This window comes from Podarcis tiliguerta (assembly GCF_965153285.1).
Source record: "Podarcis tiliguerta genome assembly, chromosome: 7".
In the NCBI taxonomy this organism is placed as follows: Eukaryota; Metazoa; Chordata; class Lepidosauria; order Squamata; family Lacertidae; genus Podarcis; species Podarcis tiliguerta.
In genome coordinates, this window is record NC_139540.1 from 71,592,355 (window position 1) to 71,608,129 (window position 15,775).

At 43.1% G+C, this 15,775-nt stretch overlaps 1 protein-coding gene across 8 annotated transcripts in view; it reads left to right on the forward strand.

Annotated features, from left to right (window-relative positions):
* The window catches only part of CDH12 (cadherin 12), a 668,983-nt gene that overhangs the window by 612,946 nt on the left and 40,262 nt on the right, over positions 1-15,775 (forward strand). For all 8 annotated transcript variants that reach the window (XR_014513371.1, XM_083449414.1, XM_083449413.1 and 5 more), the window contains one exon: positions 8,369-8,556. Coding sequence is in view for 7 of the 8 variants with exons in the window: in XM_083449414.1 (XP_083305540.1) it covers positions 8,369-8,556 (188 nt within the window). In the remaining variant the exon portion in view is untranslated. The remainder of the gene's footprint in view (positions 1-8,368; positions 8,557-15,775) is intronic.

Below are 15,775 nucleotides of genomic sequence, written 5' to 3' on the forward strand. Positions count from 1 at the left end.
GCACATGTTGTTATAAATTCCCTACTCTATTAGAAATCTGTTGCCACACAAACATTAGATGATCCACAGGAGAGGCAAAAAAGTAAAGCAGTGAACTTAATGAAATTTGACATTTTCCCCCAGTCACTGTTGCCATTTGGGTAACTTCGGCTAAGCAAAAGGCAATTTGTGCATGTGTAAATTACAATGTGTTTCCTTTAAGTAAATCAAGCGTGTGTGACATTTGGATTCAGCTTGCCCTTTCCAATGTTCTCGAATTGACCCTTACCTATGTGACCGCAGCCGTAAATCCAAACTTTGCAGATTATGCTGTTCCCATTGCTTTTCTTTGGTAGAACCAAGGAGCAAAATTCTTCTGACTTATCTCATGCGTGAATACATACATACCCAGCTCCCTTCTAAAACTTCTCCGCAGTTTCATTGTTAGCTGATGCATCAAAAGTGAAAACTTAACAAAAGTGCATGACTGCAGTTCAGCAAAGCTTAGAGCAGCCCTGGGCAAATTGTTTCCTTCCATTCCAAACAGTCCCCTATGATGGGCCCACAAGTAAGTTGGCAAGCCTCCCGTTTTTCTTGCCTCTCTGAGCTTGCAAAGATCAGGGGTTTGTCAGTAACGTGCAAACCCCAGTGCTTTGGGCGTGGTAGGTTTGCCTTAGAGAGAAAATTAGCCAAAGCAGTTGTGTGTGTGCACCTGTATGTGTGCATATATGTTAAGGGGAATACAAGTTGAGCAGTTAATGTGCATAACAACAGACCATTGTTATCTGTAATCTGCCTTTGAAGAAGGAATTTTGAACATTTCCCAGTCAACATGCATCATGTGCAACAGGTCTTGGGGAATGGGCATATTTTGACTGAATTGTATACATTCTGTGGTCAATGTGCAGAATCTCCAATACGTCATAATCTCTCACTGATCAGTTTGGAAATGGGAAGAAATAGACTTATAGATGAAAGCATGTGAGAGAGACACTGGCCAGAGATTGAGTGCTCCCCCCATTCCTATACATATATAGGTACAGTATATATATGTTTTGTTATACAGGGGAGTGTCTTACAGCTGTGCAACACCTTGCATTTATCATAACAAAAGTAGATAGGTGTAAATCAGACTTTGACTGTTGAGATTTTGGAAGCTCCCAGGGATGCAAGCAGATAATGCTGGAGGGAATTGGAGGGGCCTACTCCTCCACTGTGAATTTCTGCTTATCTTCTATCTTCTTAGCAGCTAATTGTTCCTAGGAATTAGGAAGGAAAAAAACAACTGCCAGCTCATTTGTCTTCAGGCATCCTCACTTCTTCCTAGTTCACACTAGGGTAATAGATGAAGTTCAGTTCTAATATGATGTGCTTGTAACAGTATGCATAATGAAATGCAGGTATCCTTAGAAATTATTATTTTTCCAGTTTTTGCAAAAAAAAGTACAAAAAATCATCAGGGGGAAATGTGCATAAGAATACCTATATTAAAGAAAATAACATACAAAATGTATCATATGAGAAAAAATGTTGCAAAAATGTGTATATTGGGCAAAACTGCATAAAATGTGAATATTGAAAGAAATGCATATTAATGCAGAAATATGACACACTAAATTTAAGATTGAAAAAATTAGAATCCAAGAAAAACAGCAATTCATCCTCGTTCACATACAGAGACTTCTGAAAGAACAATTACTTCCTTTCTTTCTGTCACATACTTCTGAGGATTATGAGCAGGGCTTGTTGTTAACACGACATACTGATAGCAGGAGGTGGACTCCTGTTTCTCTGCCCTGCCTTTAAAGCTTTATGTTCTCAAAATAGTGGCCCTCCTCAAGAACCACGCAGTTTTAAAATGTCAAGGACAAACAAAATTGATTTGCTTCACAGTAGCCTCATGTTCCGTTCATATTGCTCGTTTCATTGGAAGAATATGCAGGTGAAACTCAGGTTAGAGGGCTTTCATTATGATTCCTCTGTGATTATAACATCACCAGTGACCTGCTCTCATTTTATACTTTGTCCTTTTGGTCTCATTGCTTCAGCTTTCTCTTTCCTGTTGCGGATGGTCCTGTTACATTTGTTGTATCCAGATCAGGTCTGCACACAGAGCTGAGCACAGCCGTGTATGTTGTTCCATGTTTAGCACTGCAAAAAGGAAATGGATGAAAGGTGGGTGGGTGGGAGGTTGCCAAACACCTGGCAATCCACCAACAAGTGGTTGTTGGGTGCTGTTCAGCTTACCAGGTTGTTATTTGCATATAACATATGGTTCATAGAGAACCAAGATCTCATGGTATTGTAACATTCTTACCATGGGACATTTTTGATGGTGAAATGCAGGGGTGAACGTATAGTGAATAGATCAGTGTTGGGTAAACTCCACCTGAGTGGTCAGGGATGATGAAAATTGCATTCCATCTGCATCTGAAGGGCTTCAGGTTCCCCATCTCTGCAATAAATCCGCACACAGTTTGCCACATGGTGAAGCCACTGTAGGATAACATCATCGCATAACTGGATCACCACATGGCCTAAATTTATTGGTGCCATTGCAAAGCTTGCTGAGAATTAGGGTAGTGTACTGGAGCTCAGAGGGACGTGGGTGGCACTGTGGGTTAAACCACAGAGCCTAGGCCTTGCCAATCGGAAGGTTGGTGGTTCAAATCCCCACGACGGGATGAGGTCCCGTTGCTCGGTCCCTCCTCCTGCCAACCTAGCAGTTCGAAAGCACATCAAAGTGCAAGTAGTAAATAGGTATTGCTCCGGTGGGAAGGTAAATGGCGTTTCCGTGCATTGCTCTGGTTCGCCACATGACCCTCGGCCAATAAAGCGAGATGAGCGCCACAACCCCAGAGTTGGCCACGACTGGACCTAATGGTCAGGGTCCCTTTACCTTTACTGGAGCTCAGAATCCTGCCTCAGCCATGAAGTGTGTTGAGCATTCTTGAATTTCAGTACCTCTGTGTTGAAATTACCTTGCAGAGTTGCTATGAGGGGAAAGTATAAGATGAATCATAAACCCTTGAGATACTTTGTGGAAAATTAGAATTGCCACTGAATTTTCCCTGGGGCAACAGCTGAAGAAAATTAAAGATTCTTCCTCAGGTGAAACATCCTTTATTATAAGAAAATAATTGGGAAAACACTTCATTAACATTTCACAGGAGGTGTCTACATTTCTGGGGTGGATCAAAATGTGATTTATAAATGTGGTTTGAATTGTAAACACAGTGAATATGATAAAGTCACATGGTCTCTTTACCTTGTGCCAACTAGTCTGGATTCTCAGTACACCAGTTTTGATCACACAAACTGCTTCCATAAAAACAAAGCCCTGATGGATCAGGCCAAAGATCCATCTATCAGAACTGGAGTCCAACAGCATTCTCCCCTTTTATGATTCCCAGCAACTGTACACAGTTCCATAGGGTGTCATGTACTGAATCCCCTTGGTCACCAAAGCTAATAATGCAAGACAGAGGGTGGATCTACACTCATGGTTTTTAATGCTAAGGAAGGGTTAAGGAATAGTTTTGATAATGTAGATGGACACCTGGCATCCTACTTTTTATGTTCATAATGCATTATTACCTTGTCTTTTTTATCACTTAAGTTTTAATTGTTTTATGCTGCTATATCGGTGAAACATTGCTTATACGTTCCTCTATAGGGTTTTTTTTATGGGACATGGGTGGCGCTGTGGGTTAAACCACAGAGCCTAGGACTTGCTGATCAGAATGTCAGTGGTTCGAATCCCCATGACAGGGTGAGCTCCTGTTGCTCGGTCCCTGCTCCTGCCAACCTAGAAGTTCGAAAGCACATCAAAGTGCAAGTAGATAAATAGGTACCGCTCCAGCAGGAAGGTAAATGGAGTTTCTGTGTGCTGCTCTGGTTCGCCAGAAGCGGCTTAGTCATGCTGGCCACACGACCCGGAAGCTGTACGCCAGCTCTCTCAGCCAATAAAGCGGGATGAGCACCGCAACCCCAGAGTCAATCACAACTGGACCTAATGGTCAGGGCTTCCTTTACCTTTACTTCTGCTTAGTCCCGGTGCTGCCCCTTGCAGAATTCAGCAGGGCAGAGAATACAGACAAAACTACATTTCTCTCCCCACGCCCACAATGGTATTCAAGGGACGGTGTTCAAAGTACACAGAGGGAGGGAGGGAAGATTAAAATGTGACACCAGAGCAACCAGCGACCAGCAGGGAAAGAAACAGTATTTGGGGAAAAGTTGTGGCTGGGTATTGCTTACATTTGATGTGGGTGAGGGGGACCAAGGTAAAAAACATTTTAATTAACAAGTATGCCCTGCAAGGTTTCAGTACAACATGTCTAATATTGTTCTATTATGAACATTAAACAGGTCAGTGTAGCTCCAACCAGAGAGACTGAATTGACAATAAATTTGAACAAAGGAAGATGAACACATGCTTTGAAAGGCAGCTGCATGCTTTTTAATTTGTTCTCTTCTTACATCCCCCCCCCCCCCCCGCCCCATTTTTAGTCAAAGGGAAATAGCAAAGTGGATTTAACATTTTACCCTTCAGTTGAGTGAAAACATGCATTGTTTGTTTTCATTACTTCCCTTAACAGCATGCTGCCAAGGTAAGAGCCATTAAGATGTTCCATATGGTACTGAGGTACCATTACTGAAGGATGGTGGCAGCCTAATTACACAGTACATCATTGAAAATCTGAGTTTGGCAGGAGCTGAAGAATCCTTCAGAGTTTCAGATTAATCCAAATGACCCTGGCTTTTATTGCTGCTGAATTTCTGGAAATGCAACAGAATGCCAAGTTGCTGTAAATAAAACACTGCAGCCTAAACAATTTGAAATAAGTAATATACAACTGCCTTGACTCACGTATTCCCTTCATTGTAGAGCCAGCCATATTTCTTAAAACAGAAAACAAGCTCCTCATTGACTGGGATGTTTTTGCAACTTTGTAAGTGAAGAAAAGGGACAACCAGCATTAGAAATTCACCCATTGTTTTATGCTGACCTAGACCACGAAAAATAAGGCACCAAAGCCCTTCTCAAATGCACAAATTTAACAATGTCTTGTGCAATATCTGTTCAATCAAGCCCAGCCCAACCCACCAGCCATGTACACTGGCCTTGACAAATTTCTTGTTACTGTTCCCTACCTGGGATTGCAAAAACGGGAGTGCTGTCAAGTGGTTGGCAGGCCAGATGGCATGGTTGGTGGACCAAGTCAGAAGCTATACACGTTTGATTTATGAACAAGTAAAAGAAATCTAGAGGGCTAGATTTGCTATTGAAACCTACAATGACATACCCTCCTACATTTCTCCAATGAAAATAGGGATGTCCTAAGGAAAAGCGGGATCAAATCAGAAACTGGGATGGCTTCTGTAAATCTGGGACTGAAAAATAGGGATACTTGAAGGGTCTATATTATAATAATATAATCGTAAACCTGTTTTCTGATGGCTTCCCATCTGCACCACTCTATCTAGCCCTTTTACGGGACACGGGTGGCGCTGTGGGTAAAAGCCTCAGTGCCTAGGACTTGCCGATCGAAAGGTCGGCGGTTCGAATCCCCGCGGCGGGGTGCGCTCCCGTCGCTCGGTCCCAGCGCCTGCCAACCTAGGAGTTCGAAAGCACCCCCGGGTGCAAGTAGATAAATAGGGACCGCTTACCAGCGGGAAGGTAAACAGCTTTCCGTGTGCTGCGCTGGCTCACCAGATGCAGCTTGTCACACTGGCCACGTGACCCGGAAGTGTCTGCGGACAGCGCTGGCTCCCGGCCTATAGAGTGAGATGAGCGCACAACCCTAGAGTCTGTCAAGACTGGCCCGTACGGGCAGGGGTACCTTTACCTTTACCTTTATCTAGCCCTTTTGAACCGTTTTAGGTGCTTTTGAGTGTTAAAAATGAATTCAGTCTCCAAGTTGGTAGTGCCATTTCTTGCCTCTGAAAAAATGACATTTTCTGCCTCTGGTTTGTCACAGTTGAAAGAAGCAACTGTATTTGAGGTCAGGAAACAGGAATGAAGGAAAGAGATGGCTTCCCTCCTACTATTTTCCCATTCCCTCACAGTCTACAGAAAAGCAGAATGCGTGTATCTGTGTGTGCGGCTCTGTGTCACTCTGTTCATGTATGTGTCAAATTGCCTGCCTGAATATGTGTGTTTCTGCCTGTTTCCCTGCCCTGTGTGTGTGTGTCTGCATCTGTACAAACCTTGGGCTGGAAAAAAAGGTAGCCACTCCTGTTTTATAGTATCCTACTTTTCACCCATTGAATTAAATGGGTTTCTATGTAGTTTCTCTCCCATCCAAGCACTGTCCAGACATAGGTTTTCCTATTTGTTTGTTTGCATGTACACTCCAATTTGAAACGCTCTTCTATAAGTAGTTTATAGCTGTAGCAAGGTTTTAGGCCCTGTGCTTTTATACCATACGTGGACACGGCAAAATCAGACGCACCTCTTTCCCTGATTTATTGATGCTATAGATGTATCTTTTTAAAACCCACCTTATTTCTGTAATTTCAATTAGTTTAAAACTGTTTTTTTAATATTGTATGATACTGTGTTCCAATGCTAATACTGGGTCCTTAGGGTGAAGGATGGGTAAAAACAATAATAGTCAAGAGAGCTGAACTTTCTGAATTGAATATATTTACTTAGCCTTGGTATGAATGGAATCAGGCCAACGGGCCTAACAAACCGGGAAACCCTCATTCCAGCATGATTAATTTCTAGAGAAACCAAGCTCACAGGAAGCATCCCTCTCGCCTGCTTGCGTCAAGAACCTCTCTTGAAGTACAAAAGGGGGTGGGGGTGGGAAATGACTTCACTAAAATTGATTAGCACAAAATCCCTGACTTCTGTTTTTGATGAAACGTTAAAATTATAGCTTCCTCTGAAATGATTAAGGAAAATGTTGAGGACATTCTTCTTCCTCAGTAGAATACGAGTGCCTTGCAGCAGTGGGAGCCATTCTGTCAAAATTATGAAGCTGTTAAAATTCTTGCAACAGACTGGGGCAGTGAGAACTTCTAGCAGCAAAATGGCTTTATTCCAGTCCACTTGTTTTAGCTATGTCTAACGAACGTGCTGTGTAGAAAACAATGTGAAATGCTTTGGTGAGAAAGACACTGTGGTGTATGCACATCAACTTTTTGCAGACATCTGTTTGCTGCTACACTACTGTAAGTGCAGCCCCCAGTGTAAAAATAAAGTGCCTCTGGTTTTAGGGTTATCTCTGGATACTGAAGGGCCTATGACCAGAATAGGCATTGGGACCCTGCAGAATAGCAAAGAGATACAGAGCTATCGACACGCTGGTGATATTTCAGCATAATCCGTTTTGGTGTTAGACGAACTTGACATGATGCAACTTTGTCAAAAGCTGAGTTGAAACACATTTGCTCTTCATGATTCAAGAGATATTACCTGAATGGCTGATGTAATGGGAATAGCATTTAACGGCTTGGGATGTTTCGTGGTTGATGCTTGCCCAAAACAAGACAACCAGGACATGGCTGCAAATCTAAAACTCTCCAATGCCCATTTCCCCCCGGTTTATATTTAATGTATTTATTTATTAAATTTGTGTTGCACCTTTAAAATCAGAATTGGAAGGAAAAAATAGTTTTGGCGTGACTATTATGATAGGGATTGTATAGTGCCTTAATGTGCTTTATTAATGGTAGGGACGTAGGTGGCACTGTGGTCTAAATCTCTAAGCCTCTTGAGCTTGCTGATCAGAAGGTCGGTGGTTTGAATCCCTGCGATGGTGTGAGCTCCCGTTGCTCTGTCCCAGCTCCTGCCAACCTAGCAGTTCGAAAGCATGCCAGTGTAAGTAGATAAATAGGTACCACTGTGGCATGAAGGTAAAAGGCATTTCTGTGCACTCTGGTTTCCGTCACAGTGTTCTGTTGTGCCAGAAGCAGTTTAGTCATGCTGGCCACATGACCCAGAAAGCTGTCTGTGGACAAACACCAGCTCCCTCAGCCTGAAAGCAACATGAGCGCCGCAATCCCATAGTCACCTTTGACTGGACTTAGCCGTCCAGGAGTCCTTTACCTTTACCTTTTTACATATATTAATAGTAGCAGCATGCATTACAACTACAGTAGTACCTCGGGTTAAGTACTTAATTTGTTCTGGAAATCCGTTCTTAACCTGAAACTGTTCTTAACCTGAAGCACCACTTTAGCTAATGGGACCTCCTGCTGCTGCCACGCCTCTGGAGCACAATTTCTGTTCTCATCCTGAAGCAAAGTTCTTAACCTGAAGCACTATTTCAGGGTTAGCGGAGTCTGTAACCTGAAGCGTATGTAACCCGAGGTACCATTGTATCTGTAATTTGCCAAGATTTCAGCTGAATAACTGATTATCAATTTTCCATAGGTATCTTCCACCTGAAAGTACCTGAAACATCTCTCATTGGTTCAGCCATTGGAAGAATCAGAGCGGTTGATCCTGACTCTGGGAAAAATGCAGAAATTGAATATACTATTGTTCCGGGAGATGGAGGGAACTTGTTTGACATTGGCACAGATGAGAACACCCAAGAAGGGGTCATCAAGCTGAAAAAGGTATTTCTTTTATTATTATTATTTATTGAATTTACATACTGCCCTATACCCGGAGGTCTCAGGGCGGTTCACAGAACAAAATAAAAATATAAAACCTCAAAATATATAATCAAAATACAAACAACAATCCAATAACCCCTCTCCCCTTGGAGATACATGATAGTTAGATAGTGGTTAACCTCAAAATTACTTCCCACAGTTAAATAGGTTGAAATCAGACTTACATCTTCCAGATGTTTAGGTCAAGAACTGCCTCCCTTCATAGCACCGAACCCAAAAGAGAAACAAAAACCATCAGTAGAAGAGAGCAGCAACATGGTGTCCATGGTAAACCTTTCTGTCAAGTGTATTAGGCAAGAGAGATCAGTTTACATTTCTTGTTAACCAGAAGTCCATTTTTATCCTCAGCTGGTGAGGGTTAAATTGGTCATTTTTTGTTACTCTCCCTTTGCCATTTTCCCAATAAAGTCATACCTTGGGTTACAGCCGCTTCAGGTTGCGTTTTTTTGGGTTACGGACTGCCGAAACCCGGAAGTACTGGAACGGGTTACTTCCTTTCAGCGGTCGCGCATGCACAGAAGTGCCGGATCGCAACCCGTGTGACGGAATCCAGCCGCCACAAAATGGGGTGCACAGCATAGAAAAACACACAGAGAGACAGCAATATTTTCATGGTGGAGGGCAGCTCATTCGAACTTCTCTCCTCCGGTATCTATTTTATTTTTCTTTGTTCTCCTTGCCTGCATGGCCGTCTGCCAGCGTCTCACTTTACATGCCCAATCATGGCCTTGCAGCACCTATCACCATATAAGGTCATACATTCAAAGAACTGCAAGGCACAGACATGCCGAGCACCAAAATCAACGAGGCACAAGGTGGTGCTACAGTCCTCTGCTATGACTTCATGTTTCCCACACCCGTACATGCGCACCCGTGGGTTGCAAGTACTGCATGGATCACATTCGCAACCCGAGCATCCACTGTATACAGGTCTCTAAAATTCTGCATTAGCTTGTGGGTTGTTGGTTTTCTTTAAGTCCTTGTGAAAATTTGTCAGCATTTTAGTGTGTAGTTCTCCTGATATACACATTATTTTTCTTTTTAAAAACCAGTTTCCCCTAGCATAATGTATTCTAAAGTTATTTTCACTCAAATATGCATCTGAATGCAGGCTTTACGCTAATACATGCATTTTATTTGCCTGAATAACTGCATTACAAAATTCAGCAAAGTGTAAGGTTTGAGGGATAACTGTGTTTTGAGTCGCACGTTATGTTTTGGAATTGTAAATTATGTGCATTCACATTAAAATAAGTATGGAACTGGATTCCTTCCCCCACCCCCTCACATCCCCATCCTCGGCCCTGTTTTTATATTTACCTGGCACCAAGCTGTCAGTCCAGCCCTATTGGAATCTTCCAATGGATAAACTTGTAGCTATGTAATTCCGCTGAAGGGCAAAGAGTCCATTGTATCTCCCAGCCAGGAAGCTGCTCTCTCCTGTGGTTTTCAAAAGCAAGTACATTTTCAGCTCAAATCAATCACTCTCTATAGTAACTAAGAGCTTGCGGCATTTCGTTTGGCTATTGCAAGTGGGCCGTAAAGCTCCGAAGGAACAGAAATGGTGTTTTAAAAACAAAAGCAAAATTAGTAGCCATAAAAGTTTTAGTACTTCACATGATTATGTGCCCAGTCTTTTGAGTGAGAGTATGGACCAAAAATGGACAAGGTACCAGTCCTACACCATTGACACAAATAGAAATTGCATGAATAACTTGTAGAAGGCAAGATGTAAACACATACCCTCCAGTGTTTCTCAGATGAAAATAGGGACATCATTTTCTGTATCGAGAAGCTTCTCCTGCATTTGATCTTGCTGCACATGTATATGTGCTATGCACATACAGTGGTGCCTCGGAAGACGAAATTAATCCGTTCCGCGAGTCTCTTCGTCTTGCGTTTTTTTTTTCGTCTTGCGAAGCACGGCTATTAGCGGCTTAGCGCCTTTAAGAAAAAGGAAAAAAACTTGCAAGAACTCGCAAGACGTTTCGTCTTGCGAAGCAAGCCCATAGGAAAATTCGTCTTGCGGAACGACTCAAAAAACTGGAAAACTCTTTCGTCTAGCGAGTTTTTCGTCTTGCGAGGCATTTGTCTTGCGGGGTACGACTGTATACATTTGTCACCTTGAGCCAATTAAAACCTCTCAGCCTAGCCTACATCGCAGGATTGTTGCAAAGAAAAAGTGTGAAAGGGAAAGGATCGTGTACAAACCTTCTACCGGTAAATAGAATGAAATAAAATTTTAGCTGTAAGCTGCCTTGAGTCCCTGTAAGGGAAAAAAGCGAGTAATAATAATACTGCAGTACCTCAGTTTATGAACTTAATCTGTTCCGGAAGTCCTTTCTTAAACCAAAACCATTCTTCAACTGAGGCACGCTTTCCCTAATGAGGCCTCCCACTGCTGGTGCCCTTCCATCATTCGGATTCCGTTTTTAGACCAAGGTAAAATTTGCAAACCAAGACACTACTTCCGGTGTTGCGGAGTTCATAAACCGAATTGCCCGTAAATAGGGCTGTTCTTAAACCAAGGTACCACTGTAATAGGAAACTGTGAGAATGATCGGGAACATAGGTAAAGGTAAAGAGTAAAGGGACCCCTGACCATTAGGTCCAGTCGTGGCCGACTCTGGGGTTGCGGCACTCATCTCGCTTTATTGGCCAAGCGAGCCGGCGTTCAGCTTCCGGGTCATGTGGCCAGCATGACTAAGCCACTTCTGGCAAACCAGAGCAGCACACAGAAACGCCGTTTACTTTCCCGCTGGAGTGGTACCTATTTATGTACTTGCACTTTGATGTGCTTTCGAACTGCTAGGTTGGCAGGAGCAGGGACCGAGCAACGGGAGCTCACCCCATCGCAAGGATTCAAACCGCCGACCTTCTGATCGGCAAGTCCTAGGCTCTGTGGTTTAACCCACAGCTCCACCTGCATCCTGATCAGGAACATACCAGAGAATAAATCCTATTGAACTCAGTGGGACTTAATTCTGAGTAAAATTGCTTAGGATTGCAGTGTAAGGCTGCACAGTCTTTACCCAGTTAACTGGGAATAAGCTCCATTGAATACAGTGGGGCTAACTTCTGAGTAGACATTTGAAGACTTGCAAGTGTGAGGCTCCATTTACAATGAAGGAATAAACATTCCAGTGTTCCCTAAGAATTGCTGGCTGCTGAAGCATTGCATTTAAAGAATTTAAAGTGTAGCATCTTTCCTAGTTTGGCCATGGGAGCTTATAATTAGGAAGCAGGGCCCGCAACAAATATGTGGACTCAATGCATGGGTGTTTGTTGGAAGCTGTTTCCCATATAGTTGTAGAAATGTCAGTCTCATCAGTGCAATGCCTTCCTTCTTGCAAGGTTTAAAAAAATGCTCCATACACATCAGAAGGCAATTCATACAAATCATTTCTATTTTTCAACAGCTAACACGCCAGAAAAGTAAGAGCAACAAAGTGGGCCTATAAAACTACCTGCCGGTCTGTGCAGCTATTTAAGATATGAATATTGCTTGGCCTTTGGAACTCTGTTTTCTTGGTGACACACACCAGGTCTGTCTGCCTGACAACAATGACTGGAGTTTATTAAGAGAATAGTTAAGGAGGTGTGAACTAAAAGCAAGCCCCGCTGGAACAAGTAGCTCTAGAGATGGGGAAGCAATTTGGTGGCTTTGAATTCCAGAGTGAATTTACCTGATCCATACCTCCTGGACCAATATGAGAATGAGATATGAGCCCACTTCAAAAGCCTAACTCCTGCCAGAATCCACTATGAAGTAGCACACTATTTATTTCTTTTTTCCACACATAAATTACCTGGAGCTGCTGGCATGCACAGTTCCTGTCACATGGGTTGAAAATCTACCTGCAATTCTCCTCAGGGAGAGCAAGATATGAAGACATGCTCCTACTCTCAGGGAGTGCTCCAAATAATAATAATAATTATTATTATTATTATTATTATTTATACCCCACCCTCCCCAGCCAAGGCTGGGCTCAGAGCGGCTTACAAGCAATAATAAAAACAAGTTGAATGATTACAACTTAAAAACAAAATGAAAATACAACATTAAAATATTAAAATATTAAAATGTAGCCTCATCACAGGAGGAGAAGGAAAAGAAAAAAGAAAGAGAGGGAGGGAATCAAATTGGCTCCAAGCCAAAAGCCAGGCGGAACAACTCTGTCTTACAGGCCCTGCGGAAAGAAATCAGATCCTGCAGGGCCCTAGTCTCATGAGGCAGAGCGTTCCACCAGGCTGGAGCCAGTGTTAAAAAGGTCCTGGTTGAGAAGTTAGATTAGTTGAAGCTAATCTAACTTCCTTAGGACCCGGGACCACTAGGGTGTTGCTATTTATGGACCTTGAGGCTCTCCGTGGGGTATACCGGGAGAGGCGGTCCCGTAGGTACAAGGGTCCTAGGTCGTGAAAGGCTTTAAAGGTCAAAACTAGCACCGTAAATCTGACCCTGGAAAAGCACTGGGTGAATATGCTCCCATGGCAGGGACCCCGTGAGGAGCCTCGCTGCAGCATTCTGCACCCGCTGGAGTTTCTGGGACAGCTTCAAGGGCAGCCCCGCGTAGAGTGAATTACAGTAGTCAAGCCTGGAGGTGACCGTCTCATGAATCACTGTGGCCAGGCTTCCAAGGAGATTGAATAAAAGAAAACATGGCTGCCATGTGGTTTTCTTTTTTTCTCTCTCTACCACATAGCACATTTTCAACTCATATGGCGGAAACCATGCACAGACACTGCTGCCGGCGACTAGTGTCTGTTAAAAGAAAGAAAAAAGAGGAGAGTCTGAGGACTGGCTAACTTCTAAGTATTTTGAAGTACATTTTTTAAAAAAAATGTGTGTAGACTGACAAGAACAGTATCACAGCATTCAAAAGTGTGCAAAATCTAATAAATGCAGATCTGCATGTTTGTGCAAGATGCTTGAATTAGGATGCTTCGTTAGAAATGTAAAAGAAAAAAAAAGTCTCAGAGATTTAGGATTTGAGAAGGCCAACGTTTTATCCCCTATTCAAAAGCAAATCACTGAATAGAGATGGTCTGAGATAACCAACATTCAATCCAGAAAGTATTTGGGCTTGTTACTAATGCAAGTTTATAGTTTAACCCTTGTCAGTCACTCTGTTGTTGTAAAACAACAACAACAACAATATATACTGGGTTTTTTTAGGAAGGAATAAAAATATATATGCTGGTGAAAAACAGGGTTGGCTGGAGGAAATTACAAACCAGACCCTTTCCCTCATTATTTTCAATAGCTGTCGTAATCCAATACTGCTAAGCGGGAGGTATGTTTGGAGCACATCAGAAATCTCATAATGTGCCTGCTGACTCTGTGACTTTGAGCTTTGAGTCTCAGGTACAACCTCTGTTATCTCTTGGAAAGGATCAAATGTACAGTATTTCCATTTGAGTATCTTGTGTCTTCTAGTGCCACATGGTGGTTGGCACTGAAACAGCAGCCAAAGGGAAGTGAAGCAAGCAGGTTCTACTGCCTTATTAGCGTGGCAATCAATAAGCTTTTATGATCTCTAAGTGGATAAATCGATTCTTATGGTTCAGAAAGTTAATTCTCTCTCTTATACGTTAACGTCAGGCCTCCCAAGCATGTGAGCTGAACACAGCCCACCAGCAACCATCAAAAGAGGCCTACCATCAGTTTGACAAAGATCTTGCATTTTCTGTTTGTCCAGAACAGCAAAGTAGAGGAAACATCATCTACCTGCCAGGCCACAATATATGACTGGTGGGCTGTGTTAGGTACAGTTGCTCACAAGTTAGCTTGTTGTACACCTAAATAGTGCATTTCATATTAAAAAAATGCATGTCTGAGAGGCTACAACTCTCTCTCTCTCTGTCTCTCTGTATATATATATATATATATATATATATATATATATATACACACACACACACACAAAAGCAAGCATAAAAGGTATGTAGTAGTAGTAGTAGTAATAATAATAATAATAATAATAATAATAATAATAATAATTTATTTGTACCCCGCCCATCTGGCTGGGTTTCCCCAGCCACTCTGGGCGGCTTCCAACAAAGATGAAAAATACACTAAAATGTCACATATTTAAAACTTCCCTGAACAGGGCTGCCTTCAGATGTCTTCTGAATGTCAGGTAGTTGTTTATCGCTTTGACATCTGATGGGAGGGCGTTCCACAGGGCAGGCACCACTACCGAGAAGGCCCTCTGCCTGGTTCCCTGTAACTTGGCCTCTCGCAGTGAGGGAACCGCCAGAAGGCCCTCGGAGCTGGACCTCAGTGTCCGGGCAGAACGATGGGGGTGGAGACGCTCCTTCAGATATACTGGACCGAGGCAGTTTAGGGCTTTAAAGGTCAGCACCAACTTTGAATTGTGCTTGGAAACGTACTGGGAGCCAATGTAGGTCTTTCAAGACCAGTGTTACATGGTCTCGGCAGCCGCTCCCAATCACCAGTCTAGCTGCCACATTTTGGATTAGTTGTAGTTTCCGGGTCACCTTCAAAGGTAGCCCCACGTAGAGCGCATTGCAGTAGTCCAAGCGGGAGATAACCAGAGCATGCACCACTCTGGCGAGACAGTCTGCAGGCAGATAGGGTCTCAGCCTACGTACCAGATGGAGCTGGTAAACAGCTGCCCTGGATACAGATTTGACCTGTGCCTCCATGGACAGCTGTGAGTCCAAAATGACTCCCAGGCTGCACACCTGGTACTTCAGTTACCCCATTCAGGACCAGGGAATCCTCCACACCTGCCTGCCTCCTATCCCCCCAAAACAGTACTTCTGTCTTGTCAGGATTCAACCTCAATCTGTTAGCCGCCATCCATCCTCCAACCGCCTCCAGACACTCACACAGGAGTATACGTAGTTGCCTTAAACCAACCAGGAGTCACACTGAGTTGTAGGCATGGAAGTGATGCCTCAGTCACTTCAAGGTAGGGGAATGCCTGTGTGATAGAAATTTATTTGAGTCAGTGGAAAAGGTGGATTTTTGGGGGGTTGAAACTCATAATTCATTAACTTACCAGTATGAATGTGGGCTCATATATAATATTTCCATGCATAAGCAACAGCAAGGCCTTTTAGGTAGCTGCCCCACAGCTGAAAAACAATGAAGGAGCAGATCGTTCCCTGGAACAAGTGTGGGGAACTGGTT